At 34.0% G+C, this 19,672-nt stretch overlaps 1 protein-coding gene and 1 long non-coding RNA gene across 8 annotated transcripts; one reads left to right on the forward strand and one right to left on the reverse strand.

Annotated features, from left to right (window-relative positions):
- Positions 1-10,890: 10,890 nt before the first annotated feature.
- LOC148782613 (uncharacterized) lies at positions 10,891-12,695 on the reverse strand. Of its 2 annotated transcripts, none has more exons than XR_016054937.1 (2): positions 11,843-12,695; positions 10,891-11,051 (listed from the first exon to the last, which is right to left on the reverse strand). It is a non-coding gene; the product is annotated as an uncharacterized LOC148782613 (long non-coding RNA). The 2 variants fall into 2 exon arrangements; XR_016054936.1 differs by having other exon boundaries at positions 11,840-12,695.
- Positions 12,696-13,313: 618 nt separating this feature from the next.
- LOC18422192 (transcription termination factor MTERF8, chloroplastic) lies at positions 13,314-19,188 on the forward strand. Of its 6 annotated transcripts, none has more exons than XR_016054938.1 (3): positions 13,369-14,882; positions 17,414-17,558; positions 18,825-19,188. XR_016054938.1 is itself a non-coding variant. In XM_006827005.4 (2 exons), exon 1 carries the CDS (start codon positions 13,617-13,619, stop codon positions 14,832-14,834), a length of 1,218 nt encoding a protein of 405 aa, XP_006827068.4. In that variant the 5' UTR covers positions 13,314-13,616; the 3' UTR covers positions 14,835-14,882; positions 18,825-19,188. The 6 variants fall into 6 exon arrangements, 2 of the variants coding, with proteins under 2 accessions (XP_006827068.4, XP_020520393.2); XR_016054940.1 differs by having other exon boundaries at positions 17,482-17,558; XR_016054939.1 differs by lacking the exon at positions 18,825-19,188 and adding an exon at positions 17,850-18,102.
- Positions 19,189-19,672: the final 484 nt, after the last annotated feature.

Consider the following 19,672-nt stretch of genomic DNA (forward strand, 5'->3'; position numbering starts at 1 on the left):
CATTTTGTTAGATGTGTTTTTAAAGGGTGCAATTTGCATATGGATGCATCTGTAGGTATAGAGGTATGGTGCACCCTCAAATTTTATCATGATATATAATTTTGATGTAAATTTTTTTAGGATTATCTCAAAAGCTATTTTTATATATAATTATAAAATTTTAAATTTAAAAAAAAATTAAAATCCAGTATATCTATAAACATATGAAAATCTTGAAAATGGACGGTATAGATAATATGTTGTAAAATACACTATGTTTGAGACTTAAATTTTTTTTATTTTTCATAGTCGTACATCTCAATGTTTAGATGATCAATCAAATGGTTTTTCAACATAAAAACTACCTTTTCCGATGGATTTTTTAGGGGCATCCGTAGTTCTACATTATAAGGTAGCATATTTATATAAACTTTTTCCAATTTTAAATTTTGCTTTTTTGTTATTGTTCATTAGAATGAAAAGAGTGTCTATTTAAAAAATAGGGTCAAATAAATAGCCTTAATATGGTCTTTGAATGTTGTTTCATTAATTTATAAGACACCTGTTATATATATATATATATATATATATATATATATATATATGCTAATGTGAGCCCACTAGCTCGCATGAAAAAATGAGGAAAGTCCGAGAGTTGAAACTGAGGTAATAGTAGTCCATCGCCGAAAAAGGGCAGGACAGCCGCCAAAAGGCACCGTGGCATAAATCTATTGACCTGAGTATTCATCCGTTACCTTAAACGGAAAATTTTATTAGGACGCTATCCAATAGGACATTATCATTATCTAGCGGTACACTAAGGATAAAAAATATGGAAGAGATAATAATTGACAACATAGAAACACAAATACATACTTGGAACATACCAAGAGTTTCTATTATTGATATTTATAAAAAAGGTACTTTTGAGTTTAGAACTAGCTATACAATAAAACGGTAGAACAAAGTTTGTCAGTTAATAGTGAACAGGAAAGTTTTCAGTTATTATCAAATAAAATGATTTAGACTCATAAAAATAAAGATTATAAGTATCTACACATAGGCTTTATACAAATTGCTGTAAAACCGCTTACTAGACTAGGATTAAATAACTCCATATTATTATGTCTTAGAGATAAAAGACATAACAAATTTACTGATTCTTTATTAGGAATTGTAGAATCTAGTTTGTGTAGTAGGCCTGTTTATTTTAATTGCTTTCATAATTATTCAGTATCTCTAAGTGATCCCAACCTCCTTAAAGTACTTACCCTTAATATAAAAACTCAAGGGTTCGATATGAATCCGGGCTCTCAGAATATAGCTCTAATCTATAGGATATGTTATAAAGTTATGAATACACCTAGTCCAAATGTTTTGCAAATGGATACTAGAGGACAGACAATCTTCTTCCAAACAAATATACAAAAGTCCAATACTGTTATCCCAAAATCAATAAACCGGTCTCGAGTAATTCTGCCAGAAAATTGGTCTATCCATAATGAAAACCAACAATATAGGACCCCCATAAATAATGAACCAGATCAAATAGTGGAACATCCTGACGGAAATATTGAAATACAATTCAACTCTAGTCGAAGAACTAGATTGAATTTTTCAGATGATATAGTGAGACCTCCAAGAAGAATACCTATACCTTCTAGACACTCTACCTCATCTTTACAAGATAAACCAATAATACAAGGATTGACAAGAACAGATAGTAATATGCACATACCTATATATGAACCATATGATCCCAGTCTATCAGGGAATGACCCAACATACTCAGATCTCGATTTTCAAATCTTGACACTTCAGAAGAAAGAAAAATTAAATATAGAATTGTTAAAAAATGATTACCTGTCTGAAGCCAATAGAGAAATAAGGGAATGGTATCTAACATAATTTTCTCAAGAATTATTAGATGTATTTCATAAAAGATACAATAAGTTTATAAAAAGAAATAAGCAAAACATAGGTTTCTTTGATTGGTTGAAATTAACCCTCAAAGAAAAAGATATTCCTGTCCCTAACTTTGAGCTAAATACTCTGCAAAATCAGTACCAATCCTTTTATACGACTGAAGGAGAAGAGATCCTAAGTATACATCCCCCAGAGAAAAGCTCGCAAATTAAAGGAGTAATAAAAGATAAACCAGAAACCAAAGCATCTCCCTATAGAATGGCTCCTAATGAACACGGCCTAAAGATAGAAATGATCCCACATATAATCGAACAAAATAATTATACCAATCTCTGTTTACAGACTATTGGAAAACAAACAACTAGGATGGAAAATATAATAGAAAGATCTCAAGGGCAGAATAGTAAAAGACAAGAGAAAAAGGCTGTGTTATTTAAATCTCCTCTAAAAGTAAATGAAGAAAGATTCAGCCTAAAAGGGTTCAAAAAAAGGGAAGAAAATAAAGAATTGGTTGATGAATTAATTAAGAAACTTTCTAAGTTGAGTTTAAAAGACAAAAAGGGGAAATGGGTAATAGTTGAATCAGAAGCCATGGTGCTAGCAGCAGATTCAGCAAATGAGGAAGAAATATTCAAAATAGAAGAAGCCTTCAAAGAAAATAGTTCGAATATCAATAGGATAGATTATGGGAAAAATTGGACACCTCTTGCTCAATCAAGAATATACCATACTAGGCCAACCTCAGTAGATAGACAGTTTGTAGAAGATTTGATTTTCCATACTATATCCTACTCAGGAAGGACAATCATCAATTGGAATATTGATGGTATGTCTGACCATCAGCTACTCAATACCATGAAGCATATCACTATGTATGCCACTGCCTGTAAAGTAGCAAGAAAATATGGCTAGTAGCTAAGGCTATTGTCAGTGGTTTTACTGGATGGTTATGAGGTTGGTGGGACTTTCATATGAGTTAAACCACTAAAAATCAAATATGAAATGCTACAAGATAATGGACTGTAAATAATGAATTCAATTAAGATATTCCTTATAGTGAAAATGATGATGTCAATACACTCATTTATACAACAACCCTCCACTTTGTAGGGAGTACTTCCTTGTTAGATGCTAGGTCTGAAGATCTATTATCAAATCTCAGATGTCCAACATTAGCTCATTATAAGTGGTATAAGGATGTATTCTTTTCATGCCTTCTAACCCGAGAGGATAGTAGTGCGGACTATTGGAAGGAAAAATTCATAGCAGGTCTACCCTATTTGTTTGCTGAGAAGTTGAAAACCAGACTAAAAAATAAGAATCAAGGAATAATCCCTTACTCCCTTTACACTTTAGGAGAACTGTTTGCATAAATTTGTACAGAAGGACTTGCCCAATGCACTGATTTAAAATTAAAGAGGAAGTTGGACAAACAGAGAATTACAGGGAAAAAGTAGTTAGGAGATTTTTGTGAACAATTTGGTTATAATATTGTACCCTCATCTGGTAAAATCTATAAAAGAAAAAATAAGAATAAGAGGTATAAATTTGGTCAAAAGAAAGATATTAGGGAAAAATTCACTAAGAAATTTGCCCCAAAAGCCAAATACAAAAAAGGAAAAAGAAAGCTTCTAGTATGTTATAGTTGTGGGAAGGTAGAACATTATAAAAATAATTATAAGGTTAAAAAGAAAATCAATGACTTACAGTTGGAAGAGGTAATCAAAACCCATATGTATGATATACTTCAAATAGATGATGAATCCGATATGAATACATCAGACTCCTATACAGAGTCTCTTGTAGGGAGAATCGAGGATGAAAATCTAATCTTAAGTAGCTCATACTCTGAAGAAGATATAGATGATTGTCTTTGCAAAATGGTTAATACTCTTACAAATGAAGAAAATCTAATTATAGATTAAAATATTTGACCCAGAAGCTAAAAGGGAAGCCTTAACACAATATTTGAAAATAGCTAAAATAAAAAATGAACCTACTCCTTTTGTTAAAACACAGGAAGAATCAATAAAAGAGATATTATACAAAAAGAACCTTCTATTTCTGACTTAAAGCAAGAAATAATGAGGTAAAAAGTGAGGTCCAGCATCTTAAAAATAGAATAAGGATTTTAGAAATGACTACTGACTTTTCAGACGAAGAAACTAATGATGAATTAGAATTTGATAGCCTTTTAGATACCCATAAAAGAATAATACCACCAGTTGTGTCTCCTGATTTAGACATGCCAGAATTCTCTGACCTAGTCAATAAAGATTTACAAGAAAACAACCATCTACATTTATTGGATAGAGTAATTACTCAAAAATGGTTTACCCTAATAAGAATAATAGTAAACAGAGAATATAGCTTTCAATCACTTGCCTTAATAGACTCAGGCATAGACCTTAATTGTATAAATGAGGGATTAGTACCAACTAAATAATTTTGACAAGACTACTCAAATACTCAATACAGCAGATGGGAGTAAACTAATGATAAAATATAAATTATCTAATGTTGCTCTTTGTAATAATGGAAATTGCTTTGAAATGCCATTTATCATGGTTAAGGGGTTAAGTCAAGCTGTTATTCTTGGAACTCCTTTCTTAAAATTATTGTATCCCTTGAAAATAGATAGTACAGGAATTGAATCAAATCTAGATGGTCATAAGGTAAAATTCGATTTCATAGATAAACCTAAGGTTAAAGAAATTAGTAATGTCAAACAGACTATAGAAAATAAGGAAATATTTTTATGCTCTTTAAAAGAAGAAATAAAATACAAATTAATAAATGAAAACCTTCTATTACCAGAAAATAAAAAGGAAATTGATAATATTAAAAGAAAAATAGAAGAAGAAATTTGCAATGATTTGCAAAATGCTTTTTGGAGCAGAAGAAAACATATAGTGAGCTTACCTTATGAAGAAGGATTTAATAAAAATAAAATACCAACTAAAGCTAGACCAATTCAAATGAATACAAGACTCCTTGAAATATGTAAGAAAGAAATTGATGAATTGCTCCAGAAAAATTTAATCAGGAAAAGTTCTTCTCCTTAGAGTTGTTCAGCCTTTTATGTAGAAAAAACTGCATAAAAGGAGCGAGAAGCACCAATACTGGTAATAAATTACAAGCCTCTAAACCAGGCACTCAAATGGATTAGGTATCTTATACTTAACAAAAAATATTGCTTGATAGACTGGTCCATGCATGTATATTCTCAAAATTTGATTTAAAATCTGGTTATTGGCAAATACAAATAACTGAAGAAGATAAATATAAAACAATTTTTAATGTACCCTTTGGACATTACGAATGGAACGTAATGCCTTTTGGGCTAAAAAATGCTCTTTTCGAATTCTAAAAAATAATGAATGATATTTTTAACCACTATATGAAATTCATGATTGTTTACATAGCTGATGTTTTAATATTTTCAGAAAATATTGATCAACATTTTAAACACATAAATGCAAACAAAACTTCAAGTTTGGTTGTATCAGCAAGAAAGATCAGTCTTTGCCAAACTAAAATGAGATTCTTGGGCCGTAATATCTTCCAAGGAAGCATTACCCCTATTGACAGGGCAATAGCCTTTGCTGATAAGTTCCCTGATATTATTCTCAATAAAACTGAACTCCAACGATTTTTGGGCTGTTTAAATTATATTGCTGACTTTTATGAAAACCTGGCCATCGATGCTAAACCTTTACTTGCAAGGCTAAAAAAGAATCCATCCAAGTGGATTGATGAGCATACTATGGCAGTCCAAACAATAAAACATAAAGCCAAGGAATTGCCTTGTCTTACTCTATCTGATCCTAAGGCATTTAAAATAATTGAATGTGATGCCTCCGAGATTGCATTGGGAGGAATTTTGAAACAACGAATAAATGATAAGGACCAACTTGTCTGTTTTACTTCAAAAGCCTAGAATAATATTCAGCAAAATTATTCTACGGTTAAGAAAGAAATATTAGCAATAGTTCATTGTGTATCCAAATTCCAAAGTGATATTCTTAATCAGAAATTTTAATTCGTACTGATTGTAAAGCAGCTAAAGACATTCTTTTCAAAGATGTTAAAAATTTGGTTTCAAAACAAATCTTTCCCCGATGGCAAGCAATTCTCTCCTCTTTTGATTTTTATATCGATCATCTTAAAGGCAATACTAACTTCCTTTCTGATTTCTTAACTCGTGAATTTTTGCAGGGGGGACAGAGATATACATAGAGAAAACTGCCAAAGACAACCAATAATGGATATTAATAGTCAAAATAAAGGGAAAAATAAGATGGAAATTGTTCCTTCTGGATCACCTATAATAAGTTACCCACTATTTTCACCATCTTCAGATAAGCCTATGATAACCTATCCAAGAACCCCAAGCCAACTAATAAAAAGACAAGCCCAAGAACTTGTCCTTTCTCCTAGTCCAATAAAAGCCCCTCCTTTAGCAAAATCCTTGTTCATAGAAACCACTTTTCTTATTGATACAATCATAGAAGATGATGGTAATAAGACGAGGAAATGGTATGAAGCACTTCTGCTTGAAATAGGCTCAATTACTTTGGTACACTTCTACCAAAGGAATACAATATCGTGGCCTATTCAAAGCTTCAAATAAGAAAAATAATAACATATAAGGAATGGGGATCAGACCCAATGAGAAGTAGAAACTTACAAGCTTCAGAATTCAATAACAAATACTACAAATATTCTTAATATAGGGATGCTTGGCATAAAGTGTTTGCCCTCCAAAATAATAATAACTCGCATACTTGATTTATACAAATGAAAATGCCAATGGTTGAACCACTCCCAAACTGGTTCCGTGATTGGTTCCTGATCTGGGGATCTGGAATACAGATTCTCCCGGATAAAATACAAAAATATCAATATAAGTTTGCTACATACAATAATAAAAACCCCAAAATAGATCACCATTTATACTTCATAGCTTTGTATCAAATTCCTTGGATAATGATGTAGAATTTTGCAATATCTGATAATCTTACAAACGATTGGGAATATATCCCAAAACTGGGACATAAAATATATATTAAATGGTGGGACGTCTATAAAAACAAGTCCCTTGATCCAGACAATATTGAGCTAAGAAAAGTCTCAGGTCAAATACCACAAGAAAACCCAAATAGCTTTTATGAATATATCAATAAAATGAGAAAACAAAACCCCAAAGCAACCAAGGAAGAGTTAAAGAAACAATTACTGCATATATTTGAGGAAGAAGGAGAATCAATGTCCACCTCATCTCAAAATGATGAAGATTACGCAGTCGAAAACGAAGACTGTGAAATAATGCAGCCAAAGATAGACTTCTCCTAATAGAAGTCCGACGAAAGGCCCGATAGTCAATAATCGGCCCTATCATATCAATACCCAGCATACAAAGATTGCGATCTGCCACCTGTCATGCGATCTGCCACCTGTCCTACTGCACCAACATAAGACGACGAATGCTGTCTGCCACCAAAAGATTCCACTAAAGCCACCTATCCACTATACCGACAGTCTACTGTTCAAGTTTCTCCACTAAGGCCACCTATCTACTATGCCGACAACTTTTCAGTCCCCTCATGATACTGTTCATAACTTTTCACTGTGCAGAGATGCTGCCGAGAACTTTTCAGTCCCCTCAAGTCACTATTCATAACCTTTTAGCCAAATCAATGCACTGTTGCAGCTTTTGAAGCGACATCGACTTATGAAGAATAATTTGTAATCGTTTGAGATCCGATGCTTATAAATACAAAGAGCCTGGCATAAGCTGAGTACCGAAAGACAGAGTCCTCTCTCTGCTCTCTTCTTTCCCTATGCTATCTTCATCTTTGCTCTCTTTCTTCCATCTCTCTTTTTTAAAAATTTCTGACCAAAAGAGTCTGCTTACTTCTCTTCTCAGCTTTTGGGTACTCCTCTTGATGTCCGGGTAAATTTCGAAACATATCAATAGCTCATTCTTGCTTTACTTAAAACCTTTTACAGGTTTTTCCATCCATGTTCTTTAATAAATCTCAGTGAATATCCAAGCTCTTCTCTTCTGTTTCATAAAACTACTCTGTCTCTAATTCTTGTACTTGTTAGTTACTGTATATCCGGTGGTGTATCATAAACCGCTCGAAAAGTTGAGTGAATGTGTGACTGTAATCTTAGTAGTCTGCCTACTTACTGTCCTGAAGAGTGGAAGCTCTTCACACCTTGATATTTGTACTATGTAAGTTCTTATTTTCATGTATTATATTTCTTATAAGTTATTTGCTTGTCTTTCTTTTTAGAATGCAAATAAAAAAAATTACATATACAAATTGGATCGTACTAGATATTCTCCTTTCTCTTTATTTATTCTAATAGCTGTGTTAGTGTATTTTGGATTCATTAGACTGCTTATGTGATTACTATTGATTATACAAACCTTGAAATATAACTCGAAATATAGTAAATTCGATCTTGGTTGTCATTGAAAAGTTGTCGGTAGCATCTCTGCACAGTGAAAAGTTATGAACAGTATCATGAGGGGACTGAAAAGTTGTTGGCATAGTGGACAAGTGGCCTTAGTGGAGAATCTTGAACAATGGACTGTCAATATAGTGGACAGGTGGCTTTAGTTGATTTCCAATAGTCTGTAAACAGAGATTTGTATAATTGTTTTATTCGATTATATGTGGGATCATTTCTATCTTATGGTCGTGTTCATTAGGAGCCATTTTATAAGGAGATGCATTTGTTTCTGGTTTATCTTTTATTACTCCTTTAATTTGCAGGCTTTTCTCTGGGGGATGTATACTTAGGATCTCTTCTCCTTCAATCGTATAAAAGGTTTGGTAGTGATTTTGCAGAGTAATTAGGTAAACGTTAGGGACAAGAATATCTTTTTCTTTGAGGGTTAATTTCAACCAATCAAAGAAACCTATGTTTTGCTTATTTCTTTTTATAAACTTATTGTATCTTTTATGAAATGTGTCTAATAATTCCTGAGAAAAATCTGTTAGATACCATTCCCTTATTTCTCTATTGGCTTCAGACAGGTAATCATTTTTTAACAATTCTATATTTAATTTTTCTTTCTTTTCATGTGTCAAGACTTGAAAATCGAGATCTGAGTATGTTGGGTCATTCCATGATGGATAGGGATCATATGGTTTGTATATAGGTATGTGTATATTACTATTTGTTCTTGTCGATCCCTGTATTATTGGTTTATCTTGTAAAGATGAGGTAGAATGTCTAGAAGGTATAGGTATTCTTCTTGGAGGTCTTTGAATTTTAATTTATTTATTTTTACAAATCCAAATCACTTAAAATTTGGAGCGTGTGTATATAAAAAATAAGTGAATCTTCAAAAAATATCAAAAAAATATTTTACATGAAACAAATTAAGCAAAATAGCTCGGAAAATTTTAGGGGTATTTTGGTAAATTTTTTCATGACTTATTTTTTTTATATATTTTTATTAGGTGCAGCTTGATGAGAAGAACATATGTTTAAAATTTCAAGTGATTTGGATTTGTGGAAAAAAAATTAAAATTCAAACACTACTAGACATCCGTGTTCGTCAGATCGGCCTAGATTCAATTTGGGTCGTTGGGCTTATATTATTCCATGAGCTAGTGGGCTCACCCAAGCGCTTTTTCCTCTCTCTCTCTCTCTCTCTATATATATATATATAGGGGAATGCTTTCATGCAATGGTTATATAGAAGTATAATGTAACCATGTTAAAAACATTTATTTAACACGATTTTTTAAATGTATACTCTTTTCATTTTGAAGAACAATCACAAAAAAGAAAATTTTGAAAAAATGCTCTAGAACGTTTTCATTCTAGCCCAATAAATATAGGCCATCCATTTTACTGAGATCGTTAGATATAAGCCTCAGAAGGATGTTTTTAGTCCAAAATTTTTTATTGAGATCGTTAGATATAAGTCACGAAGTCCAAGAATTTTTTTGTTGGAATTTTATGTCTATTTAATGACACTCTTACGACCACCCATTTTGAAATTTTAATGACAAGAATGATTATCATCTCAATGTACAAAAGATAAATGGTCTCTTTGTATACAATCCCTTAATAATATAACATTCGAAACGTTTTTGAAATAATTATCTAATGATTTTCAAATGGATCCTAAAATTTCATATTAGAAAAAACAAAAAAATCTCCCGTATTTGAACAAACGATATTTATTTTATTTAGAAAATACACTGGCTCGCATGTGTTGGGAAAGCTCTTTAATTTCATTACATGGGGTCTAATAAACTGGTCACCAACTGATTTGGACCAGAATTAGAGGAGTCCAGGGGTCTTTAAACCCAAACCGGTCATCCACCGGTTCGGAGCCGGAGCTAAACCACCGGAGGCTGTTAGCAAGTTTTTAAAAGATGGGAACGGACCATTATATGGATTTCAAAAGCCCCCTTCCATTTCTCTCACTTCTAACCTTATTTTCTATCTAGAGTGGCTCACCTAAACCATGAACAAACGCACTATTTCTCTCTCTAGATCCGCCATCTCTGTCACAAATTGAGTTCAATGTAGCTTATGATTTCGTGATGAAGATAATGAAGAAAACTCTCTTCTCCTTTCTTGCACTAAGCGATTGAAAGTGCTAGTTAAATCCAAGCAATTTTTAGTGTCTTCAGTTTAGTTGAAGGAAAAAGCATGGGCCTAATTTTCTTAAAAAAAAAAAAGGAGAAAGAGAAAGCATGGGCCTGGAAATGGGTTTTACCTTTCTTTGCTTCAATGCAATGGGAATAGGTCTAGATTGAAAATCATAGATAATGAAATGGGGAGCCATGGGTCCATGACATGATCTAACCTAATGTGAATATTTTACATATCTTGCTGTCCAAGAAGGTGTAAGTTAGCATTTTATAAGAAAAATCCTATAAATTTATATTTCATCAAAAGTCATAGTCTTGTAAAAAGTAATGCTTGTCATATGCTGCAGGAGATGGGTTTTAGTCATCGTCATCATTATCAAAATTTTATCTCAATATTTGGAGTCGGCCTCAAGAAAAGATGCAGTGAAATATTGCGTGACCTGTTCATCTAACACAACCCTCTTCTTTTATCTGGGGTTCGGATTGGCTGGCCATGGCGGAGTTGGGGATTTAGTCCTACATTCACAAATTGGAAAGAGTTAAACATAGAGAAAATTTATCTACTGTTGTATCAATGGAAACAAAAGAAAGATAAGGTCTACAAGAAGCATGTGAAGTATTTGCGCGATCAGGGTTATAATTGTGATAGGCATAGAGCAACTATTAAACGCGATCATAATTAAAGTTAAAAAACAAATCAGTGTGACTGATGGCTACTTGAATTCATGAACAGTTGCATGTTTTTCATGTATGAGCGCATATACTATGCTCTTTCGGGACCATAATTTACATCTATTCCCTTGGTTAAATGACCTACTCGAGAGGTTTTTTTCAATCTGAAATTTGGTAACCATCTTAGAATCACTAAATGATTATTAATGAAAAAAAATGAAATTTAACTTTCCTAACACTTAGATACCTTTTAAAAATTGGACGTTTCTATTCAATCTTAAGATATTAGTTTTTCAAGTTCTTAGAGGGGTGCAATTAAAAAATCTTTTTATTCAGTGACAAAAACATTCCAATTCATTAAAGGGCATCTCTACTCTCTATACAAATTGCTTGAAGCTCTCATCAAGACATAGTATTTGAGAAAATCTCTCTTACTTTTCTGACATTTTCCTTCAAAGGAAAGGAAAATCCAACAATGTCAAAACTACTTTTAGCATAGTATACTCCTCAAGAAGTAAATTATATATTTGATTCCTCCAGCAAAACACCCACTTAGGAGGATTGTCACATATAAAATTTTAAGAGACGTGCTAGAATCACCATACACTGTCCTTCTAAAGCAACTGTATTACCACGGATGTCGTTATTTGGGACCTTGATCCGGGGGGAAATTTTTCAGTGGGGTCTCTTTACAAACATATGGCTTGTGACGGCTATCATAGACTTCTCCCTGGGATCAACAAAGTGTGGACCTTCTATGTTCCGAATGGAGTGAAGGCCTTCAGAGACAGATGCTTGACTGTGGAACAACTTAGAAAGAGAGGGATGATCATTACAAACATTTGTATTGTGTGAAAAAAATGAGGAAACCAGTTTATATAACCGAACCCAATTAGTTGGAAAAAGAATTTGCCCTCTCGATGATATTGTCACAGATGAGAACTCTATGGCGTCGTTAGCTGTGAGACCATAGTCATTATATAGGTAACGCATAGTGGTGCTCTTTCTCCCTGCACAGACAATGAGGATGAGCTCCAAGCAGTTAGATAAGGAGTACACAGACCGGGCCGTAACTATAAGAAGGTGGTTATAGAAGGAGACTCAGACAAATGTAATTCCATGATACTCCCACCCCTCTTCAACCCCTTAGGAGATAGAGACTTAATATAGATAAAATTCGAATGGAACTAGAGGGTAATAAAGTTATCAGCATGTATCCCAGATAAAGCAACCATCATGCTGATGAGTTGGCTAGAATATCAGGAGGACATTAGCTAAGGTCATTTTTAATTCTCTTCTCTTTTGTTTCCTATTCTTTCAATGAGAATTTTGGGTACCCTTCCCTATTCTTTTTCCTCTCCTTATTTGTTAGAGGCACCTCTCTCTCAAGGTATCCCAATGCCAAGCAAGGATGCAGAGGAAGGGTTGTGTGGTTTTCATTATCTGGTTTTCATTCTTCTTTCTTTTGCCTTTTCTTCTATACATAGCTCGAAGTACATCTCGCACTTAAAATGAAAGTAAGAGCGAACAATCAAAAAAAATATAATAATAATAATAATAATACTAAGTCCTAAAACCAAAATCTAAGCCTCAAATAAAAAAAAAAAGAAATTACATGCTTTCTATTCAAACGGTTACATCTCATGTGATTTGATCTATGAACCCCCTGAGCAGCATTCAACTACAGTAACCAATGCCTTTTAACATTTTTTTCAAAAAAGAACTAAACATGTTAATATGATATAGAATTGTCTATAAAGAGACCATTTGTCTTTTGTACATAGAGTACCCGATCATTTTTGTGGTTGTAAGAGTGTTATTGAATAGACGTACAGTTCCAAAAAAAAAAAAAAATTTCTCAGATTTCATGACTCACTCCAAAAAATCCAATTTGATATTTTATAAGTGGGAATGATTATGACATCTATATACAACAGAAAAATGCTCGATTTGTGTACAATCCAATATAATAAAAAATTTCAATCCGAATTGATGATCTACAATTCGGATCAACGATTTTCAATCCACGTAAGCAAGTTTTTAAACAGTGCTCGTGGCATAGTTAACAAGTTAACCTTAAAGTGAAGGGCATATCCGCAAAATTCTAGGAGAATTCGGGTTCAATTCTTAGTAACAAACTGTGTCTCCCTCCCACTTTTTTCAACTTGGATCAAAAACCGTTGTTTCCCGATGGGGGAGGGAGCGGCGTATTTGCAGAAGAGGAGTGAGAAACGGCCCATGCTCCTCCCTTTCCCGGTATGTTTCTCTCTCTCTCTCTCTCTCTAAAATTGTGACATTGTAACCCTTCAAGATCTCTTTCTCTCTACCAGCTCCACTGTTTCCTTTCCTTTACCAGTCACAAATCTCCCTCTCCATCTTCAATGGTGTTTCTATAACGTCTTCGAAGTAATGGCTTTGGAAAAACTCCAGGCACTCTCTCTCTTGAAACCCCACTATGTATTTTCCCTTCTCATTCCTTTTCCTTCTTTCTCTTCTTCCTTTGAACTCTATTCCACAAAAACCTCTCTTCTCACTCCGTCTCCTTCTCTCACTGGACATGGACTTCTCTTAAGTGCTTCTCCTCCTTCTTCTTCTTCTTCAATTGTTAATCTTCTAATGGACTCACTTGGCCTCTCTAAAGAATCAGCCTTGGCCGTTGCCTCTTCTTCCCGGTTGGGCCTCAATAAACCCACCAAAAATCCGATATGTGTGCTAAAATTCCTCAAAGACTCTGGTTTTCATGATGCCCATATCTGTTCCATTGTAACGAAGAGCCCCAAGATTCTTGTGGCCAATGTTGAGAAAACCCTAAAACCCAAGTTTGAAATGCTCGAAGATTTGGGTCTCTCTGGTCCTGATCTCGGGGCGTTTCTATCTCCACGTGCATTCATCGTCTATTACAGTGCAGAGAAGAGGATCGCCCCAACCATTGAATTCCTCAAAAGCTATTTGAAAACCAATGAAAATGTTCTTAGAGTTCTGAGAAATAGTTGGACGCTTTCATTTCCCATTGAGGAAAGAATCCTACCCAATATGAGGTGCATGGAGAGCTATGGAGTTGGTCCCTCACAACTGCAACAATTGACAATCGTCCGGCCTAGGTTGCTTTCTCATAACCCCAAAAGACTTAAGGAAAATTGTGAGAAAATTATAGAGATGGGCTTTAATCCGAATTCTTTGATGTTTGCTCATGCTCTTCATGCATTCAGCTCGATGAATAAGGAGACATGGCAGGCAAAAGTTGACATTTTTAAGAGTTTTGGGTGCTCGGAAGATCATGTATTTTCAATGTTTCGGAGGGCACCTTATACAATGTCTCTCTCGGTGAAGAAGTTGAAGGAAACAATGGAGTATTTTGTTAACAAACAAAAGGATGTTTTGTTCCATTTGATTATGAATCCAAAAATTTTTGGTTATAGCTTGGGGGGAAGGGTGATACCGAGGAACAATGTTTTGCAAGCTTTGAGATCGAAGAAGTTGCTCAAGAAGGATGTGAAATTATCATCAGTTTGTTTGTTGTCGGAGAGGATATTCTTGCAAAAATTTGTGGGGTGTTTTGGAGAAGAGGCAGATTACTTGCGCCGGATCTATGAAGAAAGCAAGGGCAACCCAGAAATGATTCTATGATCATGGGTTCCATGGAGGCTTCCTTGCTTTTTGATTGTTGAATCAAAGGTTTTCTATCTTCCTCATAACCTTTTTTGGATTTATAAAATTGAGACCTTTTTTTTCATGATTTTTGCTTTTGACTGGTCCTCCTCTGTTTTTCCATTTTATGAATACTGGTTTAGAATCAGAATGGCCTTTAACCTATTGTCTGTTGTAAAATCAGCTGATTCTACTTTTGTTTCTTTGATATCCATTGCCTCTAGTGGTTGTCCAAGATATAGTATGAGCACTTGTGTAACAATTTTGGAATAATGAGTTGAAATGTTCAATTTCATGTCTGATATGCCAAAATAGCTCAAAGTTATGGTGCCATTATATTCATTGACATTTAGTTGCTTATAGCGTTCATATTTTGTTGAGATCAATATTGATTTGAGGCATTCTTTGAAATTAGAAAGTTGACATTGTTTCTACCTACAACTTAGATTTTGTGCATTAAATGTTTGCTTGTGGGCTGTGGCAAAATATTTAATCAACACAATAAAAAATAAATGGATTAGTGTGAAATAAACAGTTAAGATTAATCAAAGACATCTTTTTTTTTTTTTTTTTTTGAGAGAAATCAATCAAAGACATCTATTGAATTCAAAGAACAAGGAATGACGATTGTATGAGGATTAGAGGTTGTTGTGTAGATTATCTTAGGCCTCACTTTTTCGGCCGTAGAGATTTCACTTCACGGTAGTTGTGCCTGAGTGGGTAGTGTGCAGCTTGGCACACCACCATCTGCAGAGGTTTTAAACTTTTGGAACCCCTCTTATTAGCAAAATGCCGGTGAAAAGGGGCATTTGCACGTATGGATACAAAAGAAAATACCTTTTCTCTCTATCAGCAAAAAAGTGGATACTGTTCTACTTGTTATGACCCCTGTGTCTTACCTCTTATCACAGTTTCCCATAAAGCCAACTAAAGATGTCCCTTGGATATGACAACCAAAACATTCAGATAGGGCCTCACAATTTTGTTGTCATAATAATCATCTAAGATATTTGATTGGGTTATCAAATGAATTATTACATACTTATAAGTGGTCTAGGCAACCAAAACACAAACGGGGCCTTACGATTGTCATAATAATGATGTAAGATATTTGATTGGGTTATCATATGAATTATTACATAATTATAAGTGGTTTAGTATTGTAGCTGGGCACTATGGTCAATCAATATATCCGAACTGTCCAAATTGGGCCTTACAATATCTTATCGAAAAGATGGCTTTTGGTTCGTATCTAATGTGATCTACATGTTCTGCATTTGCAGCCAGAAAACTCTTTCTAAGTTGGTGTTTTAGTATGTTCAAAGTTGGAACTTTATGTACAAGAATGATCGATTCTGTTGAATGTACACATTTTTTTTCTGATAAACGTTAACATTTGTATTGCTGAATGGAACGAAGTACAAGTTGGAGGTTAGTCCGAGAGTGCCCTCTAGGCGGGACTCATCGATAAAAAAGAATAGGTCGAAGGATCCTATACAAAAAATGGGGTTATAGAATAGTCCCCTTAACAAAAAATGGGGTTATAGAATAGTCCCCTTATAAAGTTTACAATGGGTTCACAAAAAACTGGCCCCTTGCAAAGTTTACAGTGGAATAACAAAAGTGGGCTAAATAAGATGCCCGAATACAGTGAGTTTTCCTTCTAAGTAATTCTTCTTAGGTCTAAAGCGGAATTGGGCCAGGTGTGCACTTCTTCATGAGCCCTCGCCCCATCCTTCGCCAGGAAGTCGGCGAGCTCGTTGGACATCCTCGAGATATATATCCAGCAAACATCCATATCCCTGCAAATGTATATAATCTCATCATAAATCTTTGCCAAATACCAAGGGGGTGTACGCCTTCTAGTGAATTCCATGTTTCTATTGAATTACATGCTGAATGTACACCTTTCTAGTGAATTCCATGTTTTTATTTTATGCTTTATTAGCTATCATTATTTATTTATCATTCATATTCTAGTTATGTTCTCTAGATATGTTAGTATTCATGCTATTACTTGTCTTTATTTTAGATAAGCAAAATGATGTTCATTGGTTGTTTTAATGTTTTATTCAATAATTGTATCAAAAAGAGAAAGATGTTTATTCAAGAGTTTCTCCATCTTTGCTATTAGATGCCTTTCTGGTTATTCGTCTTTCTTCTATCTAAATGGATTACACCCAGATGTATATGTATTTCCTTTATTTTATAATGCAATGCACTGTTAAGAATACTGCCATTTGGGATAATGTCATATTATGTATTTTTCATATATCATAGTCTCTTATTAAGAACGCAATAAATTTTATTCTATCTTGGCAATATCTTTCTTTCTGACTATTACTTTTGCAAACTGTTAGATAATATTTTGTTTTTAATTGAGGAAACGTATTTTGTGATGTCATGGCTTGATGCATCGAACACCTTAAACCTTGTTGGAAAACGTGGCTCCAGCCCCATAAATTTTTCATATTATTTATCTACACCTCAACAACCATGGACCTAAAGAATTCGATTTTAAGCTCTAAAAATGTTCCATCTTGTAATATTTTTTCTAGGTTGTCCGTTTCAAGTCTTTACAGGTCTGTAAGATTTGCACTGTTTTTTGGAGTTCCAAAATCCACAGCTAGGGGCAGAAATTGATCTGAAGAACATCACAAGGTTCTCAAGTGTTGCATCTAATTTCTAGTACACCATTTTGAGGTGAGGCCCTCTCAAGTTTTATGACCTGGGAATGGGGTTGAGGTCGTGGTGGTCGTACCACCTGAGTCTCAGTTATCTGTGTAGGTATCATTCCTACTTGCGCATCTGAAAACTACTAAATATTTCAAAAAATTGGTAGGGGCTTGTACTCCCATTTGATATACCCAAAAAAGAAAAGAAGTTTCACGAAGCCCTGGCTTATCAAAAACTCGTCTATTTATTTTATTTATTTATGCATTTCCTTATTTCTTTTTTTGCTTGATGGATAATGCTTCTTCCTGTGTATAACAGTAAATCAGATAAAAAATTCAAAAGCACGGAAGAAGGCATTGAACCCACAAAGAAAATGAGAACAAAACTCTAGACTGTTGTGGAACTTTGCTTTTGGCTTTCCTTATGACCGACGCTTGTGCTTCTCTACCTTTTTTACTTCATAATCCTTGTATTAATGGTTCAAGTTGGAGAGTTAATCCATTCTGAACTTTTGTATCATTCACTTAATGATTAATGAATCTTGAATGGAACACGATTTTTGTAGCCCCCACCCCCCACCCCCCCAAAAGATTTGGGATAAAGCTCGGATGTATCATTCATTTAATGACAACAAAACTGTTTTTACACTTGAGGATGTGCTATTGACAACTTTAAAAAAAAAAAAAGGATGTACTGTTGGCCTTTTTATTTGAACTTTTTGAGTTTTGAAATAGATATAAGCACATTAAACATCTAATGGACACACTAAATGCAAGTGCTGCATCAAATTAGCTGATTTTGGATATCTAAACAATTTAACTGTGCAAAAATCGGATGGTCTGTCTTTTTAGAGAACTGTGCAAAAATCGGATAGTCCCTATGCAATATTTTGACATCAAAATTTCGAAGCATTTACAAAGTCTGATTAACCTTTTTTCTATTGGATGGATTGCTCGAGCAGAAGCAGGGAAGCATCTATTATACTGAAATCATCATCATCTAAGTTTTTTCTCAACTCTATGGGGTCATTTGGTAAAATGAAAACTGCAAAATACTGCCCTAGTACAGATTGCTTCGGTCATGATCAAACTAAAGTTGCCCAAAACTATCAGACACTGGAGATTGGCCTACATCGTAGATCACCATTACAACAACATAATCAACGTTTCAAAAATGGCGAGCTTGTCCAGTTCCTCAATAAGAAGAATTTATAGTCTCATTTATTTTGATTCATTTATTCATAATTTCTTAATATTAGATGATGCGTCAGCATATGTATTGGCACTCGCACAGGTGCAGATTCTCTGGGCATGGCCACTCCACCCTTGGACCTCCTTACGGCACACGGCCTTGCGCTGGATATGGTTACAAGTTCCCTTTCCGACGGTGAAAAATTCAATGCAGACCTTGTTTCGGGCTGCAGAGATCGAGGTACCTGACATAAACATAGGGAAATTGTTAAACTTACAGAATTTCATCTATAAGACCATTTTCTTTTTTTGTATAAGGAGGGGACAATCACTTTCAGTCATTGGATGTGAAATCCATAGATGAAAGTGATGCAATATTCGAGAAATTAGGAAAGAAAAGATCCTTCGAATGTGTTGATCTAAGCATTGCATTAAAATGGACGGCTTATATTAATTGTTTTAGAAAACATTTTGTTAGATGTGTTTTTAAAGGGTGCAATTTGCATATGGATGCATCTGTAGGTATAAAGGTAAGGTAAGGGCCAGGAGAGCCGCGAAACGGCACCGTGACATAAATCTATTGATCCGAGTATTCATCTGTTATCCTAAATGGAAAATTTTATTAGGACAATATCCAATAGGACATTATCATCATCTAGTGGTACACTAAGGATAAAAACTAAGGAAGAGATAATAATTGACAACATAGAAAGACAAATACATAATTGGAACATACCAAGAGTTCTTATTACTGATATTTATAAAAAAAGGTACTTTTGAGTTTAGAACTAGCTATGCAATAAAAACGGTAGAACAAAGTTTGTTAGTTAATAGTGAACAAGAAAGTTGTTATTATCAAATAAAATGATTCAGACTCACAAAAATAAAGATTATAAGTATCTATACATAGGCTTTATACAAATTGCTGTAAAACCGCTTACTAGACTAGGA

This window comes from Amborella trichopoda, chromosome 4 (genome assembly GCF_054954075.1).
Source record: "Amborella trichopoda isolate Santa Cruz 75 chromosome 4, AtrichopodaSantaCruz75HAP2 v2.0, whole genome shotgun sequence".
In the NCBI taxonomy this organism is placed as follows: Eukaryota; Viridiplantae; Streptophyta; class Magnoliopsida; order Amborellales; family Amborellaceae; genus Amborella; species Amborella trichopoda.